At 40.9% G+C, this 21836-nt stretch overlaps 3 protein-coding genes across 3 annotated transcripts; 1 reads left to right on the top strand and 2 right to left on the bottom strand.

Moving 5' to 3' along the window:
* Nucleotides 1-240: 240 nt before the first annotated feature.
* vps4a (vacuolar protein sorting 4 homolog A) lies at nucleotides 241-7003 on the top strand. Its single transcript, XM_018703621.2, has 11 exons — nucleotides 241-461; nucleotides 1092-1203; nucleotides 1317-1461; nucleotides 1559-1620; nucleotides 1891-2010; nucleotides 2501-2657; nucleotides 3528-3676; nucleotides 3854-3935; nucleotides 4098-4317; nucleotides 4432-4572; nucleotides 5081-7003. Exons 1-11 carry the CDS (start codon nucleotides 441-443, stop codon nucleotides 5180-5182), a joined length of 1311 nt encoding a protein of 436 aa, XP_018559137.1. The 5' UTR covers nucleotides 241-440; the 3' UTR covers nucleotides 5183-7003.
* Nucleotides 7004-7787: 784 nt separating this feature from the next.
* On the bottom strand, nucleotides 7788-18852 carry cdk10 (cyclin-dependent kinase 10). Its single transcript, XM_018703622.2, has 15 exons — nucleotides 18711-18852; nucleotides 17411-17660; nucleotides 16508-16819; nucleotides 15617-15689; nucleotides 15469-15540; nucleotides 14088-14190; nucleotides 13441-13522; nucleotides 12875-12942; nucleotides 11355-11407; nucleotides 10498-10567; nucleotides 10142-10201; nucleotides 9871-9994; nucleotides 9623-9762; nucleotides 8446-8498; nucleotides 7788-8357 (listed from the first exon to the last, which is right to left on the bottom strand). The coding sequence occupies exons 3-15, from the start codon at nucleotides 16595-16597 to the stop codon at nucleotides 8263-8265; spliced, it is 1083 nt and encodes a 360-aa protein (XP_018559138.1). The 5' UTR covers nucleotides 16598-16819; nucleotides 17411-17660; nucleotides 18711-18852; the 3' UTR covers nucleotides 7788-8262.
* A 392-nt stretch (nucleotides 18853-19244) lies between these two features.
* Nucleotides 19245-21680, bottom strand: LOC108901941 (charged multivesicular body protein 4c). The gene is made up of 6 exons (XM_051073636.1): nucleotides 21638-21680; nucleotides 21380-21545; nucleotides 20120-20216; nucleotides 19824-19941; nucleotides 19585-19711; nucleotides 19245-19379 (listed from the first exon to the last, which is right to left on the bottom strand). The coding sequence occupies exons 2-6, from the start codon at nucleotides 21543-21545 to the stop codon at nucleotides 19303-19305; spliced, it is 585 nt and encodes a 194-aa protein (XP_050929593.1). The 5' UTR covers nucleotides 21638-21680; the 3' UTR covers nucleotides 19245-19302.
* Nucleotides 21681-21836: the final 156 nt, after the last annotated feature.

Below are 21836 nucleotides of genomic sequence, written 5' to 3' on the forward strand. Positions count from 1 at the left end.
AATTTTGGCCTTAGACCGGAAAATGTCAATTTATGTCTTTAAATGAAACATGTGTCGTATTCGTAATGTTATATCAATTAAAAGATTATTAAAATTTAATTAAAAGAAGATCCCATCGAAAATATATTTTTGATTAAGTTGATAAGTATGTCTACTCTGTCATTTGTAGGATAAATACGTGTAATTTGGTCTTATATTTTGAAAGTTTAAGCCGGAAGTTACCTCTGTATTAGCTAGCTTGTTGGCAGCCGCAGTGTTGCTGTGGTTTTGTTGGGTCGGTGCAAAGCTGTCGTTTTTGCTAGCTACCTAGCGTAGTGGCCGCTGTTTTGTCATGTCAACCTGTCGCCTCACAACACAGAACTGTTAACGAGCGCGTCTCTTCACATATCCACATCTGGAGAGGATAGAAATCTGGCCGGATAGCAGAAGAGTGAGATGAAATGACAACGTCAACATTACAGGTACGTTAGCGTATTAGCTAACTAGCTAGCGTTAGCTTGCTATAACTGAACATAACTTGGCATAGCTCTTACAGTAGCTTCAGTGCAAGCTAACCTGCTAGCAAAACAGCTGACGCCAAAGCCTGCTAACGTTGTCGGAAAGCCAGGGTAGTTAAGTGAGCCTGCGTACACTGCTGTCCTGAAAATACCATAGCTCTATTCATCTCATTTTACTGTATTTGCTAAGCACACAATGTAAGAATAATAATTAAAATTAATTTTGATGAGGGCCATGAGTTTGTGGGTTGCTAACTAACGTCAAACCCTTGCTATGGGATGTTTATAACGGTGTCAGACCGTTAGCTGGGCTGTGGCTCCTGCTCACAGACCGTTAACATGAAAAAACAACAACAAAGGTTCACTTTATGAAACATTTTACTGGTAATTGGCTTAAGAAACAACACCGTGAATTTTGTTGTAGAACTGATAGGATCCTAATATGTGCTATTTACATGTTTTCTGTATAAGTAATTTGTTTTGGTTGGAGCTCCAGTGTCAACATGCAGACAGATATGAGGATGACCAACACCTGTTTCCATGCCCTGCCTCTATTTCTGTGTCTCTGACAGTAATTCTTTTCATATGTTGCAGAAAGCGATTGATCTTGTGACTAAAGCCACAGAAGAAGACAAGGCAAAGAACTATGAGGAGGCCTTGCGCCTGTATCAACATGCTGTGGAATATTTCCTGCATGCCATCAAATGTGAGTACTCCTGCATGACAGGGAGTCAAACTACCTGTGCTACCTGAACCCTTACACCTTTCTGTTGATGGGTTGTACTTACACTGCTGCTTGAAATGTAATCTTTCTTTCAGATGAGGCCCACAGTGACAAGGCGAAGGAAAGCATACGAGCAAAATGCATGCAGTACCTGGACCGAGCGGAGAAACTTAAGGACTACCTAAAGAATAAAGACAAACAGGGCAAGAAGCCTGTGAAGGAGGCACAGAGCAATGACAAGTATGCTGCTCTTTTCCTGCTCTGTTAGTGAACATGTTGAAGTGTCAAACTCTGTAGTGGGCTTCACTGTATTTTCATGTTTTTGTTTGCATTGCAGGAGTGATAGTGACAGTGAGGGCGAAAACCCAGAGAAGAAAAAACTGCAGGAGCAACTTATGGGTGAGTGGGCGAGCATGGATTCAGTCACTTCTCATGGGAGGGAATTCATTCTAATATATGTTTGTGTACAAGAACATTGCAGTGTTTATTTATGTAGAGACATTAAGCTAAGCTAAATCAGTTTTGTTATATTTATGAGAAGCATTAGTGTTGGATTCAGTAAAGTTATGAGATCCTGTCAGTGACAGGTGTATGGATGCCATTAGGTGTTTCCTCTGTCTGTATTTCAAGGTTGTCATGATCTTAATCATGTTCTGTCTCTGTGTTCAGGTGCTATTGTAATGGAGAAGCCTAATGTCAGGTGGAACGATGTGGCTGGGCTGGAGGGGGCCAAAGAAGCTCTGAAGGAGGCTGTCATCCTGCCCATCAAATTCCCCCACCTCTTTACAGGTACTGCTGGATTTTCCCCTCTAATCCTGCTGACACCCACTAAGTAAAGATATGGCAGAGGTTGTTATATTATTTTAGGTGCTAAAAATGTTTGTTATTCACTGTTTGTAATGTCGTAACTTAAGGCAAATTTTGAGCTAAAATTGGCTGATCCAGAGACTGTGGGTCACAACATTTGATGTCCATTTTCACTGTTTTCTTTCATTTTATAGACTTCTTACAATAGATGTTAACAGATGGTTAACAGTTAACAGTTAAAAAGTTACTCTAGCTGTGTGGAAATATCTTTCTAGCATTACCCGTATAACCAGTGTTGTACTACTCTCTCCATCCTTCTTGTTTGACTGTTGGTTGGTACTTTAGTATCATGTTAACTTCCGTACCTGATTAGTCATCATTTGCTCTGGACTGCTTTATTGGGCTACTGGATGCTTCCTTACTTTTGTATCCTGGTGTGACCAACATCACCTCTGGGTCTCTCTGTTCTTAGGCAAGCGGACTCCATGGAGAGGCATCCTGCTGTTCGGTCCCCCAGGGACAGGGAAGTCATACCTGGCCAAGGCCGTGGCTACAGAGGCCAACAACTCCACCTTCTTCTCCGTCTCGTCCTCAGACCTCATGTCCAAGTGGCTGGGAGAGAGTGAGAAGTATGTTGTCTCTGAAATGACTGTTTTCCAAACAGGGAGAGTCAGGACATGTGATCTGTTCTCTGGGGAAGTCAGGATGAGTTGTAGTGGATGAATATAGCAGAATGTGTTTGATTCCCATGTTCATGTTATCAGAGGTTCTCAGCCTGGCCTGATGACTCATCATCCTTTTAGATAAACATCAGCAATCAGTGAGAAAATCTAAAGAAACACACTGACTGATGAACATTTATGGAAGCAGAAGCTGCTTTCACACATGCACTGCAACCTTGAACGTACATAGACATCACCTGGAGGAGCTGTACATGAGAACACACAGACAGACAACACAACAGACTTTATCCTGCAGCTTCCTGGTATAAACTCTGTGTAATGTTCAACTGAGTCGATGTGTGAATAGAGCAGGTCATTGTTTTCTGAGAATTCACAGTGAGTGAGTAGGCGTGTTGATGACATTTCTCTCCTGTCTACTGCACGCTCTACCCAGACATCACCCCTCACCTAAACCCCCCAGAGTATTTCCAGTAGGTTAAGAACACATCTGACACGGACGATCTCTGACTGCTGCATGTGTGACTCCGGAGCATGTCCAGACCCAATCATCTGGACGTCATCCAGAGTTTATATGTGAAAACGACTATACTGTACCTTTTGCAGCACTAACACTTTTGTGAGGCTCGAGGTTGTATCCTGTTGTTAATGCATCAGTCAGAGTTTAATGATTGATTAAGATGTCTCCTCCCTGTGAACTCATTTCCATCCCAGACCAGTAGCACCTCCTTTTGCCAGTCACCAGTGTAGACTGCTCCTCTGCTGTGTTCTCGCTGTCTCTGCCTGTCTCACCTTGCCCTCTATCCCCCTGTCTCCCAGGCTGGTGAAGAATCTGTTCGACCTGGCTCGCCAACACAAACCCTCAATCATCTTCATCGATGAGGTGGACTCACTGTGCGGCTCCAGGAATGAGAATGAGAGTGAGGCTGCCCGCCGCATCAAGACAGAGTTCCTGGTCCAGATGCAGGGTGAGCTACTGATGATTCGACTGTCAGACTGTGAAAAATGTGCAGTATCAAATCATCTGTTTATTATGTTCTGTATACGTGACAATAGGAAACTACAGAGTCATCTGAAATATGAAAGTACCCTGTATGAGGGAAGCAGGAAGTGCTCATGTTGACTGAAGCTGTCTGGTTTTGTAGGTGTGGGAAACAACAATGATGGTATCCTGGTGCTGGGAGCCACCAACATCCCCTGGGTGCTAGATGCTGCCATTCGCAGAAGGTTATTGTCTTCCTTTTTTATATTCTTCCCACTTTTATAGTTTCAGAGTTTATCTATAGCAATGCTCTTTGTGACTAAAAGCTGCAAGTCCACCATTTATGTTATTGTGATTTGATCTGGTGAAAGTGCTATTTAATGGATTTTTCCTCTATCATGTGGCAGATTTGAGAAGCGTATCTATATCCCTCTGCCTGAGGAGCCAGCTCGGGCTCAGATGTTTCGTCTTCATCTGGGCAACACACCACACAGCCTGAGCGAGGCTGACCTGCGGCAGCTCGCCCGCAAAACAGACGGCTACTCCGGAGCCGACATCAGCATTATCGTCCGCGACGCTCTCATGCAGCCTGTTAGGAAGGTCCAGTCTGCCACGCACTTTAAAAAGGTCAGAGCTCATTACAAAATAAACTGACTAAAAGGATCTAATCCCACATCAGTCCCATCCTGGGTGTGATTTATTATTTTTAAATCTTTTCCGTGACTTTTGAACATTCTGCAGGTTCGCGGTCCATCCCGAAGCAACAACCAGGTGATGGTGGACGACCTCCTGACCCCTTGTTCCCCTGGCGACCCTGCAGCCATAGAGATGACTTGGATGGATGTGCCTAGTGATAAGCTACTGGAGCCCATAGTCTGCATGGTGAGATACCATGATGTTGCAGCATCAAGAATTGATTTCAAGATGGTGTTCTCCTCAACTGTGAAATTTTTGAAACACAAAGATTCCTAGCACAGCTTAAAACTAAACAAGTTTCCAAAAAGGCTGATTAGATCCTACATCTACACATCCCTACACCTGTCCTCTGTGACTACTTTAAACTAATGCCAACAGGAATGTGTTTTATATTTCCTGCAAAAAAAAAAAGGAAAAATAAAAAAGTTAGGTTTTATTCCAGAAACAATAGTTTATGTTGTATATAAATACACATGTACTTTTGACTGCTTTTTAACACAATATGTGCCTTTGTGTTGATTTGGACAGAGCACTGTTACAAATCCTTGTTTCTGTCACATCTTTCCAGTATTTGAATTCTTAGATTGTTTTTATGTGTAAATGAAGTGTCTTTGTGGTCTTTTGCCACAAAGTCTGAAAAGATAAATCAATGTGAAACAGAAATGATTGGTGTCTCGCCCTCTCTCCTCTACAGTCGGACATGTTGCGCTCTCTGTCCACCACCCGGCCCACAGTCAACACTGAAGACCTGCTGAAGGTCAAGAAGTTCACAGAAGACTTTGGGATGGAGGGCTGAGAGACAGATCTCCACCCCCACCATGCTCCACCTCTCCCCAAGTCCAACAGAAGGGTCAAACTGCTCCCAACAGCTCATCTCCCCTTTAACTGCTGTACCATCCTGTAGACCTTCATCTGCCCACTGAGCATTTGGTTCATTGCCTCTCATGGGTTTAAAAGAAACCAATGGTCTGACTGAACAAAGGACAAGAAATCTTTTATTTCTTACTTCTGTTCATCCAGTCCAGTTTCTTTGAATCCCTGGAGGACGTTGACCAAACGCAACAATAGAAAATCTTGGTGTGAGTTGGTAGTTGGACAATACAGCCCATGTCTTTCCCCCATTTAAGACAATGTTCCGTTACACAGCAGCCGCTACAGCGCATTCAAAGAACTCTTCATCTAGCCTGCAATGACACAAGGAAAGATGCATTTGAACCTAAATGCATAAAGTTTGTCCCTCACTGAGCCGATTCTATCTCTGACTGAAGGACTGTACATTTTGTTGCCATCGTGCACTTTGCTTTGGATCCTGATGAAGGACAGTGACATTCGAAGAAGAAACAACAGAAGTTAGTTCTCCTGCCAGGCATGTGAGTGTGTGAATGCATCTAAGTGTTTTTATTAAACTTGTGTGTCTTAATGTGTATGTCTATATGTTGAGAGCCCTGTTATTTTGTTATTTAATGAAGAGTTAAATTAATTGCTGCCTCCATGTCCCTCTGCAGCTCTGTGCGTCTTCGTCAGGCCTGTACCTCTGTGCTAGCAGCCGTCAGAGCTTGGCGTTCATTTTCAGTATTTGTGGTAAAAGACACTGAGACCCAAAAATCTAAATTTCCTCAATCCAAAAAGATTCTGAAAAACTCAGTGGTAATCCTTCCAAGTGGTCTCACCCTCATGTCCACTTAGTGGCTGCTCTGGAGCTTTAAATCATATCACATGATCAAAGTGGATGAAAAGTCTTGAAGCATTACAACAGAAAGCTGAAAGCTCCAGAACTGCTGCTAAATTTACCTGGTGGTGAGACTCTTTTCTCAGCTGTTCATAATCCTAATAATGAGGATGAACTTTGAGCCTCATTTCCAGTTACTTCTGCTCCATTTCCCAGAATGCACTTGTTTGAATGTGAGCCTGTACTTAAATACCATGGACTATGTGTTTGTGTAGCAGTCTGGTCTGTTCAGCACTGACTGCACCAAAGCTTCAATCTCTCACCTCTCTGAACCTGGACGTTTTATTTGTTGTTTATCCCTGACATACAATGTTACACAACACTATTTATACTACTTGTTGGATCACACCTGACATGTAACTTGACTAATAGATCAGTCTGTTTACACTTGAAGTATTTCTTTCATTGCTGTTTCATGATGGAGCTCCAGTGAAAGTCTTTGTTTTGTTTTTTTTTGTTTTGGGAGGTAAATACACACACAGCTCCGCTCTGAGGCAGACACTATCATATTGTTTCATGAGTGTGTGTTCAGTGCTGATTCTCCTTCTCGATCTTCAACAGTATTTGTCCTGTTGTCAGCAAACAGACAGAAAGGCAAGAAGAAGAAGGAACACACAGCTAGTTTTAAATAATCTCTGAAATCAGACTGCTATTGGATGTTTATTCTGTACCGACTCTCTGACCTCTCACTGTCACATCAGCATCACACACTTGTCTGGCTAACTCAGTGCTAGTATCACTGTGTGTGCGGAGGTACAAACTGGTTCAGTGGGAGGTCAGTCAGTAACAGTCCTGTAAGGGGACCTAACCTGCCACTGGCCGTGTAACCATTACTACTAATTTAAGCTGAATTAATAAAAACTGACATTTCAAATGAAAGAAGAACAACCGCTGGTTTCACATTTGTCTTAATCACTGATGGTTCAAACATATTAAGAGGTTCCACAGTCACATGATCACCATCCTGTGTTCTCTACATACATGTTTGTTTCTTTATATACAGTCTATGGTTTATTTACAGTATGTTTTAGGCATTCAAGCTGAGGCTCTTAAAGGAATAGTTCAACATGCTAGCAGATAAACAAACCAAAGGCACTAAGTATGAATTGAGAGCTAGCAGTTCTTTACCTTAGCTTAGCATAAAGATTAGAGATAGGGAAACAGCTCACATGGCTCTGTACAAAGGTATCAAAACAGAAACCAACACGTGATGTAAAAGGTGTAGACAGATCATTTGGACTGAGCCAGTATGTTTCCAGTCTCTGTGCTAAGCTAACCAGCTGCTGGTTCCAGTGGTATCCCTCCCTTCTTCTACTGTTTTCCTGCATGTTAAGCATGGAACTACTTTGAAAGTATGACACTACCAAAACTCAGATGACCTACAACCTACAAGTGCATTTCCTAAACATTTTGAATTATTCCTTTAACAACTAACACTGAGCATGCAGATTCAGGGGTTCACTACTTTCCCTCAAGGACACTTTGCCAAGACACAGGTGGTCACTGACACACACTGATGGTTGTGAAGATCCAACCTGAAGTCTGAACAGAGCTCTAAACATGTTGACTGTTCTCTGATTCTTCTACTTCCAGCCTGTTTTTATCCTCCGAGATGTCTCCACACAGATCCAGTCTAACTGTGGGCAGAGCTCAGTCACACTGGTGCACTTCCTACTTGTCATGCCAAGTCATCTCAGTTTTATTGTTTTGATGTCAGGGTCAAAACTGATCACAGGACAGCTGAGACAGATGTATATGCAATTCTAAAACGTGACAAATGCTTGCCACACAGGTACACAACACCTCAGTATATTTGTCAAGGCAACCTCATGACCTCACATACACTGGTAGCAATACGAATTTTAAGACATAACCCGAACAGAAGTGTGTTGTACCTATACGCAGTTCATGAGGCTTCAAACAGCTGTATGTACACTGCAGAGTGCGGTTAAAGCCAGAAGAGTCCTGCTCTGATCTGTCACAGAGTCTGTTTGGTTCTATGTTTTTTCTACCTGAAACCGACTGGAACCAAAATCCGTTAACATTCTTCAGAGCAAATCCATGTTCCCAGTGATGTAGCGGAAACAGGAGCCAGTGCCCACACATCGTCATCGTCATCGTCATCGTCATCGTCATCGTCGTCCTGATCACACTTTGCTCCTCTTGGCGTGGCCCTCTGCCGTAGGAGCAGCCCGCTTGTTGCGGTGGTGGGGGAAGGTAGGCATCAGCTCCGGTTCACAGGCTGCACAGAGGAGCAGAGACACACGGTTAACGACAGACATCAGGGGGCACAGATTGCAGCTGGAAACATCCAGAATCTTTTCACTCACGTAGAGGTTTCTCTTTGAAGTAGGAACTCTCCAGACAGTCTTTGGCAGTAGCTCTGGATCAGGAAAGCAGAAAGAATCAGTTACTGATGGTTTTAACTGTCCTGTAGTCCAGCAGGTTGCAGCCTACAGAGACAATCAGCCTTAAAGCTGACATCATGTCTAACACAGGGTCAGATGAAGTCAGACATGCTGGTCTGAGAACTCCTCCTCCAGTGTGACTTGTTTTAAGTATCAGAGTTCCTCTCTGAAACAGTGACTCACCAGAGTCAAGTGAAGTGAATCTCAGAGCTGATCCCCCCCCCCCCTTCAACTGACAGATACGTGTTGATTGATTTCCTGACTGTTGACCTGCATAACCATGCACGCACTGATCAATGCTTGCAGAGAAAAGGCAGACGGTCAAAGGCAAGGTGTTTCCCCACTGCACTTTCAGGGGACTGACAGGCTTTGAGAGAATGTTTTCACCCCCAACATCCTGGTATGAAGACCACAACTTCAGTCCTGAGCCACAGAGAGAACAATCTCTATTTCTATTTTATAATCTCTATTTCTTTTCTATGCTACTTTATACTTGTATTCCACTACATTTCAGAGGAAAAGATTGTTTTTTAAGACTACATTTATTCCACAGCTACGGGACTCCCTGCATATTTTTGCAAAAAGATGATGAAACAAAACCTCAGCCTCTAAAATGTGATTAACTGCTCAGTCTTATCAAGTCATTTGGGTCTGGAATTAAAATCCTTAAAGTTTTATTTTCTTATAAAAAGTATAAGAATGTGTGTATTGGGAATATTTCAACCTTTGTCATAATAAATCAACTTGTTTTCCAAGTTATCTCACATCACCAACAGAGGGATTGACATGTTTATAAATCTGATGTTTTTGAAGATAAAACTTGAAGATTAAATTAAGTAGTTAAAATGCTGTTCACACATTAAAGCATTGGTGTTAATAATCTCATAATGTATATATGAGACTGGAAAAGCATAATGCGCATTAAGTTCTTTTACTTTGTGTTACTTTAAGTCCATTTTGCCGTTACATGAAGAGGCCTTTTTTTCCAGCACACACTTCGCTCCATCATCGTAGGAAAAGCTCAGGTGACAGTGAGTCAGCACACACGATAACAGGACCTAACACTCAACCATCATTAATTTGATTATTTTGTGTGTACCTGCGCTGTGGGTTGTACATGAAGAGCAGGTTGAGCAGTCTGTGTCCGGCTTCAGACAGCCAGGTGAATTTATTCTTCAGGTTGTTGTACGGCTGCTTCCTCAGACTGTACTGACTGATGAGAGGCAGCTGAGAGAAACCCTGACACACACACACACACACACACACAAATTCAGTTTGGCATAATCCACCACCATCATCATCATCAGGCATCATACACACAGGGTTTACTTAAAGCTCAAGTCTCACAGGCCAGATGTTTTCATTGGGTGTTCCCAGCAGCTGAACGATCAGGTCGACCTGTTGGATCTCTGAGGTTCCAGGGAGCAGAGGTTTGTGAGCCAACAGCTCAGCCAGGATGCAGCCCACCGCCCTGCAAAGCAAACATCACAAGAGTCTTACATGTTTAAATACAAAATAATCAAATAATAGAAGCATTTTTACTCTGGTCCCTAATGATCTAAAATATGGGTGGAAAGAGAGAGGTTATTGTTTGTCATCCTTCTGGATGGAGACTTACCACATGTCTAGGGCTGTAGTTTGGGTTTTGGTCCCCAGGAGGAGCTCTGGACTTCTGTACCTGCAGAGAGACAACAGGAGGGAACACGTACCGTGACACAGACTCAGCCAGCCTGAGCTAATGGAGATAATAACGGAGGATTACTGAGGAGGGATTAAAAGGAAGAGTTTCCACTGAGGCTGCACTGGCACAGAGTAAGCACAGGTTATCTACAGAGGACTCCACACACACACACCACACACACACACACACCACACACACACAACACACACACACACACACACACACACACAGAGACAGAATTAGACTAAAGGGTCATTCGCGATAAACTAACCGCACAGAAAATAAACACTCACCACAGGGTCACCACTCTGGGGGTCATGGGCTGCTGGGGGATACCGTACATCCTGGCCAACCCAAAATCAGCTGAATACAGGTGGAGCAGAGGGACAAAACACACACCTGTTCTCATAATGTACACCTATGTACCAACACTACAACAAACAGTTATTTTCATTATCAATTCATCTTCTTTCAATTAATCAATTAATCACTGTCAAGAGCCCAAAGTGACACATGAACATTTATCATTCTGACTCAATGATACAAAACAGAGAAAAACCAGTGAATATTTGTCATTTTTACTTAATAAATAACAATTAGTCAATTATGAAAATGCTTGTGATTAATTTTCTGTCAGCTGAGATGTTGAGGAGATCGTGCACTTAGGGGTGGAGGTGGAGGAAGTATGATGTATCAGAGGGATACTCTGTGTCATAGATCTCCACTGTTGTCCAAAAACCATTAAAAACACACACACACAATGTCGTCCTGCTGTAAAGTATTATGTGGATTAATCCTACACTGACAAAACTACAGAGTCCAGCTGCTTTAGGAAATTTAAAAAGTAAAACTTTATTTAGTAAGAGGTTTTTAGAGGGTTACATCTTGGAGCTGAGAGTCCAGACAGAGGAGGGAGATCAGAACGATTCCTTCTTGATGTTTTTTTGTTTTAAGGAGAGAGGGTGTTGTACACTGTACATACTGTAAATCCCTGGTGAAAAGGTTGTATTTACACATTGAGCAGTTATATATACTGGCAGAAAGAGGTCAAAGGTCAGTGATGGCAGAGTGTGGCCTATATATCAGTGCAGTTATGATGTGATTATAGTGATAGCATGGTACCAGAGTTATGGTAACAGTGATGACTCACCAATCTTAACGCAGCCCTTGTCTGTCATCAGCAGATTAGACACCTTCAGGTCCCTGATAACAAGATTGAAGAGGACAGTGAGCCAGTTAGACACAGTCTTCTACCTCGTCCACTTCTCCTGCAACTGTGCAGATGATTTAAACTGATTTAAACCTTTTCACTTACAGCTTTAACCTACACTTTAAGCTTTCCCATACTGTTTCTGTGTGGTGAAAAACGGCTGCTGTTTGTGGAGAAAACTCCTTTTCATCAGAGCTGTGATAAACTGTGACAGAGCTGAGCTGTTGGAGATTTTAACAATCATGTTAATGTCGAATTAAATAACATGAAGAGACAAGAGCTGTGCTTTTACTTCATCTTCTATCTTAACTGCAAATATGGTACATTTTAAGAATATCTAGATTTATAGTTATCTATAGTAAAATGGAAGAGAGGTGACCTACATTTATATATTCCTGCATCATGAACAGTTGATCTGCTGTGACATTTTTCTTTATCCTTTTCCCTGCTGGGTAAGAACAAGTCTATATCTCTCTCCTTAGCTCCTGTAATTACCTTTGCATTGCAGCATTACATGTTGCTGTAGCTCTGGAAACCAGATCAGCCCACTTAATTAATCCAACTGTCTTAATGACGACAGAACAGGACAAGAAGAAAAGAAGAGAACTGAAAGGCTCTGTGTGCCAAACACTGTCTACGTCAGTAACCCATTTTTAACTTTAAACAGGCTCAATAGTAGAGGCCTGAACGTGCTGCATTCAGCTGTGGATTACACACAGTACCATCACAAGACACAGAGAGAGTACACTGTGATGGGCCTGTACTCGTGCTGTGTCTCTGCCTGTTTTATACTGATCTCTCCCTCTGTGACTCAGCATCAGCTCTGACTGAACGCCCTGCTGTCTCCCAACCCTGACATCAAACATTAATACTTTATATAGTTCAATAAACAATCTGGAAAATCTGACATTATGTCCTGTGTCTACTCAAAAAAGTATATATATTATATATCAGGACGGTATAAATAGAAATAGTTAGTACATCTTTGCAGTGTCAGAAATTAGCAAGAGCTACACATGTAATAATCCCAAATATAGAATACTTACCAATACTATCAAGTCTGCTGATCCAAAAAACAAAATGTACTTTAAAGCCAATTTAGCTAACATGAGCAACCTGTTAGCTAGTAACCAATGCTAACATGCAACAACTACCTACTAATGTTAGCTTCTGCTTGGTGTGTTTTGTAGAAATGTAAACAGACAGTTAGCAGGACAGATACTAATAAGATAACATTTTATTAACACAGATTTGTTAAGATTTATTAGTTGGTTCCTGGCACTGTTCAGATATCAGTCTCCATGTTTGACAAATGGCAGAATTTGTGTCATTCTCAAAAACATTTATATAAAAAGCTGGTGTCACAGCTTTTTTTTTTTTTTTTTTTTTAAATAGCAGACTGAGCACAGAAAATCTGGAGAGTTACTTGTTGGGTTTCCAGTGAAATGTGTGGGACTGACCTGTGTATGATGAAGTTGTGGTGGAGATACTCTAAACCTCTGAGCAACTGAAGGACAATACACTTCACCTGGAAAAGACAGAAGAAAAGAAAAACAAACCAGTTATTAAAGGCTCGTGCCTCGTTCAGAGGATGTATGGTTACAGCTGGCTGAGGAGAATTTTTAGAATTCTCTGTCACATACTACAGATTCATCCAGTTTAGATATATCCAACACATATCACTTAACAGCACCCAACAACACAGGTCCTGGCATCAAAGTGGAAACCAAATGTGAGCAGTTAACAAAAGAGCTTGTTCTCCTCCTCAGATTGTTTAATTTGACAGATTTTTAGAGGCAAGAAAATGTGAAAATGCTCTGTATCTCACAAGGAGAAAGAACTATTTAGAGAAAAAAAAATCCATATCCCTTAACAGGAACCAGTGGTGAAGTTTTTGTGCATTGTTTTGGGAGTCAAAACCAAAACCTTACTAAACAGGAGTGTGTGAGTCTCGTAGAGACAAATGAAGACAGAAGAATTACATTCAGTAAGTATGAATATGAGTTCGGCCTTCAGTCCGTCCTACCTGAGCCTCAGAGAACGGCGTCTGCATGTTTTCTAACAGACTGGCCAGGTCCTGTTCACAGTAACTCATCACCAGAAACAGACTGAAGAGGAAACACATGATTCAGGTTGTGATGACTAATGTTACAAAAACCAACGGTCAGGTGCTAACTGAGAACAAGGAGGAGTAATGTCTGCAGTGTGGAGGTATTTCAAAGTGGATGATGGTGACAAAAGTAAAGCGGACTGCAAATTATGCTCTGCAAAGATGTCAGGAGGGACGAAAGCGAGTACTTTGAACACAAGCAATCTGATAAAACATCTAAAAAACCAACACGACGCAGAGTTCAAAGAAGGTTAGGGTCAGTCACAGCAATTTCTTACAGCCAGAGAATGAAACAATATCTGATGAAAATAAAACATGTTTTCAAGTAAATGTACAAAGTGTAATGGCATTAATCAGTACTCATATTGCTACTTGGTATCAGCAAGTACTCAAATGTAAGTACTTGTACTTGTAATTGGATTGAAAAAATGTGGTATCGGTGCATCCCTAACATATAAGATAAGACATGGGCTCTTACAGTCCAGATGTAGACTAATGCGTATCTGTCACAGACACAAATTGTGGTGATGGTGTGTTTGTGTTTGTGTTTGTGTGTTTGTTACCTCTCCAGTTGGCTGCCTACAACCACTTCCTTTAGCTCCACTATGTTGGGATGTCTGAGCCTCAGCAGCAGGGTGATCTCTCTGAGGCTGCTGATGGGGATTCCTGCCAGACAGAAAACAAAGCATCAACAACTGTTACAAGTTATTTAACGACTGAACTACTGAGACTGTAAGAAAACCAGGATAAGAACTGTTCAAGGCCTTCGTCCAATGCTTCGGTCCACAGCAAAATATTTTTACTGATGATATTCATGGTCACCAGGGCCCGTTTTTTCAAAAGTAATCCGCTCGGATTTTGGATAACGGATTGGATCAAATCTTGAAAATGGGTTTTTCAAAAGAAAAAATGGATTACGTAATCGGATTAGATCACGTAATCCAATCTTGGTTTTGATCCGGTTCAAACCTTTAGTTTGGGTTTTTTAGAACTTTTTAGTAGGATTGGGATCACTTTGATCCAAAAACTCTGGATTATACTGATCCTATCAGAAGGGTGGATTCAGTGTGGATTTCAGGCCCAAAATATAATGAAACTTTAAAATTGTATCAAATAATACTATATTTGGATCACGCAGTATAGCCAGCGCAGAAAGATATCCTATTCATTCATAAGGTTTTAATTTGTTCATCCATCAGGCTACAGTGATTAGGTAGGCTATAATGTATTCAGCCTTTCAGTATAGGCCTACAGCAAAGTAGAAAGAGTTTGGCATCATAAAATAATCTCCCAAACAGCTGTCAATATTGACCACAAATAATATATTGAATTCTGTCATCAATTAATGTGTATTCATCACAATCAAAGATATTTTTGTTTTGTTTTTAGATTATTTTTTAGTGATGCATGCAATGATAAAACAGAATAAAAAAGCAATGGCATCACTGGTTTTTGAAATCCAAAACAAATCCAAATCAGAAACAGTGTCTAACTATTGTGTCCCTTGTTGCACGTCCTGTTTGCTCGTTCTGGCAGAATGCAGGAGGTTGGTCGGGGTCTCCAAGGGGCTCAGGTGCATCATTGTCAGAGAGACATGGTAGCGATGTTGTGCAGGACAATACAGGCAAGGGTTATGTTGCAGGCTTTCTGTGGTTCCTACATTGTGATTTCCTAGTGCTGGTTATCCAGATTTGGTGATCCTGAAAAGTTTCTATCTGGATCAGATTGATCCAATCCGATGTTGCTTTGAAAAACGGCTCAAAAGTAAAATGGATTACGTGATCATGGATAGCAAAAAAAAAAGGATTACCAAATCCGGATCAATTTTATCCGGATTAAACCTTTTGAAAAACCGGGCTGGGGGATTAACATCCATAATAATTTTGATGGCACCAGGGCTGATTCCCTGTAAATATAAATCAGGGTTAAAGAGGTGGATCTCACCATCTTTCTCTTTGTCCATCCGGACCTTCTTCAATGCTACAATCTCATCTGACCTGGTGTCTCGGGCTCGGTCTATGGTGAGAAAAGGAAACAGTTTATTTACTGACCAGTTAAACTGATGTTACAGTCACCAACATGAATGACTTACACACAATGCCGTAAGTTCCTTCTCCGATTCGGTTGAGTTTCTCAAACTCTCTGACGCTTCTGCAGCTCCCAAACTGAAAGAGAATAAAAAGATGGTGGTAAAGAGGTTCTCTTTACTTCAGTGAACTCTGTGCATCATGCTCATCTCCAACAGTGGTTAAAAGAAAGTTTTCGTAGTCTTCTTAGTGGACAGACAGTTTCTCTGGACAGCTCCATGTAGCACATGACTGATTGACCTGGGTGGACATTCAGTGAAGGTGAAATGAAATGATAAACAAGAAATCAGTAACAGGTTCTGAAGGGGATTAAGGAGAACCACTGAGGAGAACTGACTCTCAGGGGAATCTGCCGTTACCAAAATGGAAAATAACACTTAGAGCCAATTCACTTTAAGACAACCAATCTGTGACTGTTAGTGTCACAGGACTGTGATTACTCTTCCAGTAAAGTTGTCCTGAAAAAGGGTTTAGTGAAGTTAAGGAGGGCACGGTGAGGACTGGCCAAGGCCTCTGTACCTGACAGGGACAGTGTGGTGCTTTAACAGCCAGGCTTATGTGGGGGTGGAGGACACTAATGAGCTTGGCTGCTGATAAAGACACTAACTGAAGCAGTGAAGTGTACAGACCTAAACTTTACTTTGAAAGTTAAGTAACTCACACAGCAGAGGCGCCTCATCAACAAATAACTTACACACAATGTGCACACAGAAGCACAGGCTGTTTATTACCTTACAGGCTGACTCTCTGAGATGGAGAGGGTACCAAACATTAAAAATGTAACATTGCCTTTGTCAAAATACAAGTCGGATTTCAAATTGGTCACCTGGACGTGAAAACTGGTTTTCTGTGAGGCAAATTATCGACGCTGATATTCGGGGTCTTATTTCCCTTACCCTGTCATTTTGAGGCACAGTGAACGTTTTATTGTTCTTGATGGATTTCAGCTTTATGAGGTCCGGTTCGTCTTCTCCTACGGTGTCCATTCTTTCAAACGTTGTCAACAAGAGTATCGTCGGTTGTGGCTTCAGCTCGACAGGGAGCAGCTGAGTCTGGTGGGCGCCGCCATTGTGTTTTGGTTTGAGCCACGAGCAGAACAACAAAGAGCTTTCCCGGAGTTAATTCAGACATGAGCTCGGTGTGTCAAACACATCGCCTCTGCAGCTGAGAGGTATTAGTAAAGTCCATTTTGAATTCCTTCCGGAAAACTGTAATAAAAAGAAAAATATTCAAGTGTAAGTTGTTTTTTTTTTTTTTTTTTTTAACATATCCGCTTTCCTCTTAATGATACGACATAACACACCGAATAACGTGCAATATTATGTTAGCTATAATCACTGTTACAGTTAATCAGAGTGTGGAGAGCATGGATGCAGTAGCAGTAGGATATTTAAAGCTCCTGAAAACTTGGTTTTAAATTGAATTATTTCTCTCATATTAAATATTCCAGCAACAAACAATCAAAGTTTAAGATTTGGGTATTATTGATGTAAACAAAAACTCAGTCTGTGGCCTGGCAACATCACCCAAACCTGTCAGCTTTTCTTGTCTGAGCACTGCCCACATAAAACCAGTGAGGAGTGAGAAGACAAAAAACAACAACAACAAAAAAAAACAACAAACAAACAAACAAACAAAAAAACACTCAAATATTGAAATACCTGTGTGAAATAAGGCTGTTGTCAAAGTGGGACTCCATAACTCCATAAGCAGTCTTTAACAAGGTACAACAACAATTTAGTATTGCACTTAAAGACTCCTTTCACCATGGTTTATAGTGGATATAGATATGATCTTACTGATTCTCAGTGTGTCTTATGTGGCAGGACATTTTGAGTCACTGTCGGCCCGCTAGTTTCTTCCCCACTACAAAGGGTGTGGAAGACGGCCTCCGTTCTTTGTTGGCATCAGCTATTGTTATGGTAGAAGGAGATGCATGAATGTCTTCTCGTGATGGAGCTGTGATGAGGATGGCAGGTAGACGTGAAGAAGAGTCAGATGACTCAGATGATTCAGTGCTGGACTGTGATGAGGGAGGGCTCTCTGTAACTGAGAGGGAGAAAATGACTCAGACATATCAGACTTGTAAACTGACTCACACCAAATATTGGTGAGGTATACATAATCATCCTTAGTCCACATACTGAAATTTTGTACAGAGCAGACTGAAACAGCTTCTTTCCACAAAGACTGTAAATTTATGAAGGATGTTCTCTGCCTACACCCCGGCTTCTCCAGCCTCTATTTTAATTCCTGAGCTCTAAATTTAGTCGTCACAGATATCAGAGTTAACATTGGACAGGGACTGACCTGTAGGTCAGATGAGTTAAACCTGCTGACTAGAGGATTTCCAGCAGAGTGTGTGTGTGTGATCATAGTATTTGTGTTTAGTATGAAGAGCAACAGCACCTTTTAAATTGGATTGTGCTAATTTCTTAAGAGCGTTAGAGCTGTGTCTCCATCATATTAGTCCTCCACTGAGGAACAATAATTATCATTAATGATGATCAGCAACAATTACACATCTTAACATATTTAACCGTTTCACTAAAAAAGGCACCAGACGTTTTTACACAACTGTCTTTGTAGATGAGAGAGCAAAGTAAAGTAAGAGTAAAGTAAGTATGAGCAAAGTAAAACTGTACAAACTAACTCCATCATAATGAGAGCTTAGAGCACTGATAATTGTGTAGCTGCTTTGTTGGCATGTTTTACACTAACACTGATCAGCAATAACAAAGACAAGAGGTCACCTGCAGCTTCATCTCAGAGGACACGTGCTGATAACAGACATTATCTATTAAATGAAATCTAAATGTAATGTCAGGACTGTGTTGCCACATTAGAATTATTAGCATATGTTTTACTAATGAAAGTGTTACTCTATGGCTGATTGCAAACAAAATTACAAACTTGGGGATGCTGGGTCAGTATAAACAGTCCATGTATAGATGTATCTCCAGATGTATCAGAGCAGAATATAGTGAAGAATCCAGGAAAAATGTATCATCTGTTTCTAAAGCAGCGATCCTTAAATCCAAACTCTGTCTGTTTGTAAAGTTTTCCAATCATCTGACGTCCTGTGGAGTTCATCCCTACCTGAATCTTCTTTCTGGCTTGCTCCAACCCCCATTAGGCTTCAGTCAGCTGTGGTACAGGCCTTCATACATGGTGCTCACATCATCAGTCAGTCTTTGCCACAGAACATTGACAGGCTGTATTTAAGAGCCTGTGATGTGTCTGAGGTCTTCCCCCTCCCTGTGTCTGTCACTTCCTCCCTGCCTCTGTCATGTGCTCTGTCTGGCTGACAGACTTTAATCCTCTGTGCCTGCTCATAGCAGCAGTAAGACATGCTGGATTTAAAGGGCAAGTAAGGACAACCACTACAAACCAGCTTTCAGTGTTACACTGAATAAGAGCCACTGAATCAGTCGTGTAGCTGACACAAAAAATACGCAACAAAAGGTACAGATGAATATTAGAGTCAGAGACAAATCCTGTGAGAATTTAACCTTCATGAAATACACTGCATTACATTAAGTGCTTTCACTGATTTGCTCCTTTTCTCAGACACTTTTCTGTAGAGAGAAAAAAAATGTTCATACAACCATAAAACACACCTGAACCATAACCTGGAATTACTGCCTGTTTATTCCAGCCTGCACTTTCCTTTTCTCTTTTAAATGCCAGTTTAAGAGAGACTGTTTGCCCAGCGCCGCAGATACTCTAAATCAGCCTCAACCTCATCCTCATCCTCCTCAGTCTTGGCTTTAGGGAAAAAAAATAAAAAAACTGTAGTTAGCATAAATTAACAAAAACTGCAGCAAACTGCATCATGTTTTATATCATACTCTCAGCTAACATAAAGTCATCAGCTGCCACATTAGTGCGACTCAACACAAACTTGTCATCTGCTACAGCTGACTTCATGTTGACTTGACCAAGGATCTTTAGATCTGTAGATGGTTCTTACCTGGCTGAGACAGTGATGCAGTGGACAACACTTTGGGACATGAGACTTTCTCGTCTACTCCATCCTTCTCAAAGAAGCTCTCATCCAGATTCTTCTCCAGCCTCTCAAGCTCTGCCAGCAACTCGTCCTAATGGAAACACACAGCAACTTACGCTCAAATATAAAATAGTATATCATAAAGACTCTTCGGTGCAAAGAACAAGTCCATGCATGTATCACAAAAGGCATCAAAAGTTTACCTCATCAAACTCCACTCCAGAGCTCAAAGATGTGTAGACAGTGTTTGACATATCTCCAGTCACGTCCTGCTCCTCTGTACCGTCTCTGATCAGGTCGTTCACCTTATTGACGATATCTCTGCAACCAGCAGCACAAAGTTCCCAATGTTAGTGTACTGTATACACTAACAAAGATCCAAGCATTGATGCATAATGTAAACAGATGAGAAACATTCACTCAGCATAAAAATGCAACACTACGGCCATTTTGTTTTTATTCTGCTCAAATGACCCTATACAGACATCTGTCTCCTTACATGTGTTCATGGAGGGACATCATGGCTGTAACAGCACAGTCAATGTACTTTAGGTGTTTCTCGTACCACTTCTTTCTTCTCAGCGCCTGCAGAGCCACTGTGAAGAGAGCACGGTGAGATACAGTTTAAGAGTATGAAAGAGTGAGAGGAAAAACAGAATCAGTGTCACAGTGATCACACAGATAATCGATGAGCAATGTTATCTTATGGGCAGCTCTATTAGTTACTGTGTATAATTTAGTTTTCCCAGAGGAATGTGTGAAAATACAGTGGCCTAAATAATAACAATTCTATTAAGATCTTCCTGTAAGCTACTCTATTGATTAAAGAGGTGGTTTACAAATGCAGTAAATTGATATGAATTATTCAGCTGTCAGACACATTTTTCCACACTTCGTATACTCTTCTATGTTTCCCTTTAATACTGTATCTCTCAGTGTATTTAATCGATGCTAATTAAGAGTACTGATTTCAAAGGCTAAAAAGTTACATTTATTCATCATCATGTAAAAACATGGAAATTACAACCAGCACTGATGAACCAAAATAAAGGAAATACATGTCCAAAAAATAAAAGCAGTCTTTAAAAACAATACATTCAAAAAACACACAAAAAAATTATAATTCAGAAGTTAACAATTAAAATCAGTCCCAGTTTACAGTGTTGTGGTTATACTACCATATTCCATATGTGTGACAGTCTTTACCTGCCACTGTGATTTGTCAGGTACTTAAATTTTCTGGATTAGCCAAAAGCAGACACTACAGTCTGACTGTTTCTGAATTGATTATCCAGAGGATGTAATATATCATGAATACTTTATATTGATATCATGATATAGTGATTTATTTTTCCTTATTTTTCCTACTGATATGTCAAAGGTCTGTTGGCACACAGACTGAAACTTCACATCTGTCCTTTGGCCTTTTCACCAAAAGAGGAGCTCTGATGCTCTTTAATAATAATAATTTTTATTATCACTATTCTATTAACATTTTTGTTGTACCCTTTTCACCATCATTTTCCATTTCCACAGCTCAATTTTTATGACAATTTAAAGTCATACACTTCATGTGTTGATGTGACTATTAAATTCACCTCTTTTTATGCAGGTCTGGGTTACATAGGTCATTACCATAGCAACTGCTAGCTCATGAGCTATCTTAGGTTAGCTTAGCTAGGTACATCTTGGCTGTTTGTATTCATGTTTGTTAACCAATTACCTATGGCGTTTATCAACTTCCATTAAAATATCTCACCTCTTCTGTTTTTTCTACTGTTCCTCTTGGCTAACAGAAGTTCCTGGTCAATCTTTTTCTTCAGGTATTCTTTCTTTTTCATCAGTAACTCCTCTTTCCCTTGAGGTTTCTCAGTCTGCTCTGGCTGACATGGCTTCTTTCTCACCTTCTCTCCTCCGCCGAACATCTTAACAAACAGAGACATCTCTGACTTTGTCCGTGATGTTGGCTGAAACACAAACTTGACAGTTTAACTGACAGGGTTCAGACTCCAGTGACCTGAATGAACACAGCTGCCTGTAACTTGGGACCACTTTCAAAAGATAATAATACCAGAGGTAATGCTGTCGAATATCATCCAGAAAAAGTACATTTAGTGGAAAGTTTGAATTGAAAGGTATGGATGGCTCAGCAAAGTGTTTGAACTACTTTAACGCTTCCCCCAAAAAAAAAAAACAAAAAAAAAAAAACTAGCCTT

The sequence above is a fragment of the Lates calcarifer genome, linkage group LG10, assembly GCF_001640805.2.
Source record: "Lates calcarifer isolate ASB-BC8 linkage group LG10, TLL_Latcal_v3, whole genome shotgun sequence".
Classification (NCBI taxonomy): domain Eukaryota; kingdom Metazoa; phylum Chordata; class Actinopteri; family Centropomidae; genus Lates; species Lates calcarifer.

What these genes read in the sequence shown, in the direction of transcription:
- cdk10 (XM_018703622.2), bottom strand. Translation starts at nt 16,597, where the DNA reads ATGGACACCGTAGGAGAAGACGAACCGGACCTCATAAAGCTGAAATCC. An exon ending in CGCCGTTCTCTGAGGCTCAG is followed by an intron (nt 12,943 to 13,440) that starts GTAGGACGGACT and finishes TGTCTTTTCCAG; the next exon opens with GTGAAGTGTATTGTCCTTCA. An exon ending in CCCAGAGTGGTGACCCTGTG is followed by an intron (nt 10,202 to 10,497) that starts GTGAGTGTTTAT and finishes GTCTCTCTGCAG; the next exon opens with GTACAGAAGTCCAGAGCTCC.
- LOC108901941 (XM_051073636.1), bottom strand. Translation starts at nt 21,545, where the DNA reads ATGTTCGGCGGAGGAGAGAAGGTGAGAAAGAAGCCATGTCAGCCAGAG. An exon ending in CTGGAGTGGAGTTTGATGAG is followed by an intron (nt 19,712 to 19,823) that starts GTAAACTTTTGA and finishes TGTTTCCATTAG; the next exon opens with GACGAGTTGCTGGCAGAGCT. An exon ending in TGCATCACTGTCTCAGCCAG is followed by an intron (nt 19,380 to 19,584) that starts GTAAGAACCATC and finishes TTTTCCCTAAAG; the next exon opens with CCAAGACTGAGGAGGATGAG.
- vps4a (XM_018703621.2), top strand. Translation starts at nt 441, where the DNA reads ATGACAACGTCAACATTACAG. An exon ending in TTTCCTGCATGCCATCAAAT is followed by an intron (nt 1,204 to 1,316) that starts GTGAGTACTCCT and finishes TCTTTCTTTCAG; the next exon opens with ATGAGGCCCACAGTGACAAG. An exon ending in ACTGCAGGAGCAACTTATGG is followed by an intron (nt 1,621 to 1,890) that starts GTGAGTGGGCGA and finishes CTCTGTGTTCAG; the next exon opens with GTGCTATTGTAATGGAGAAG.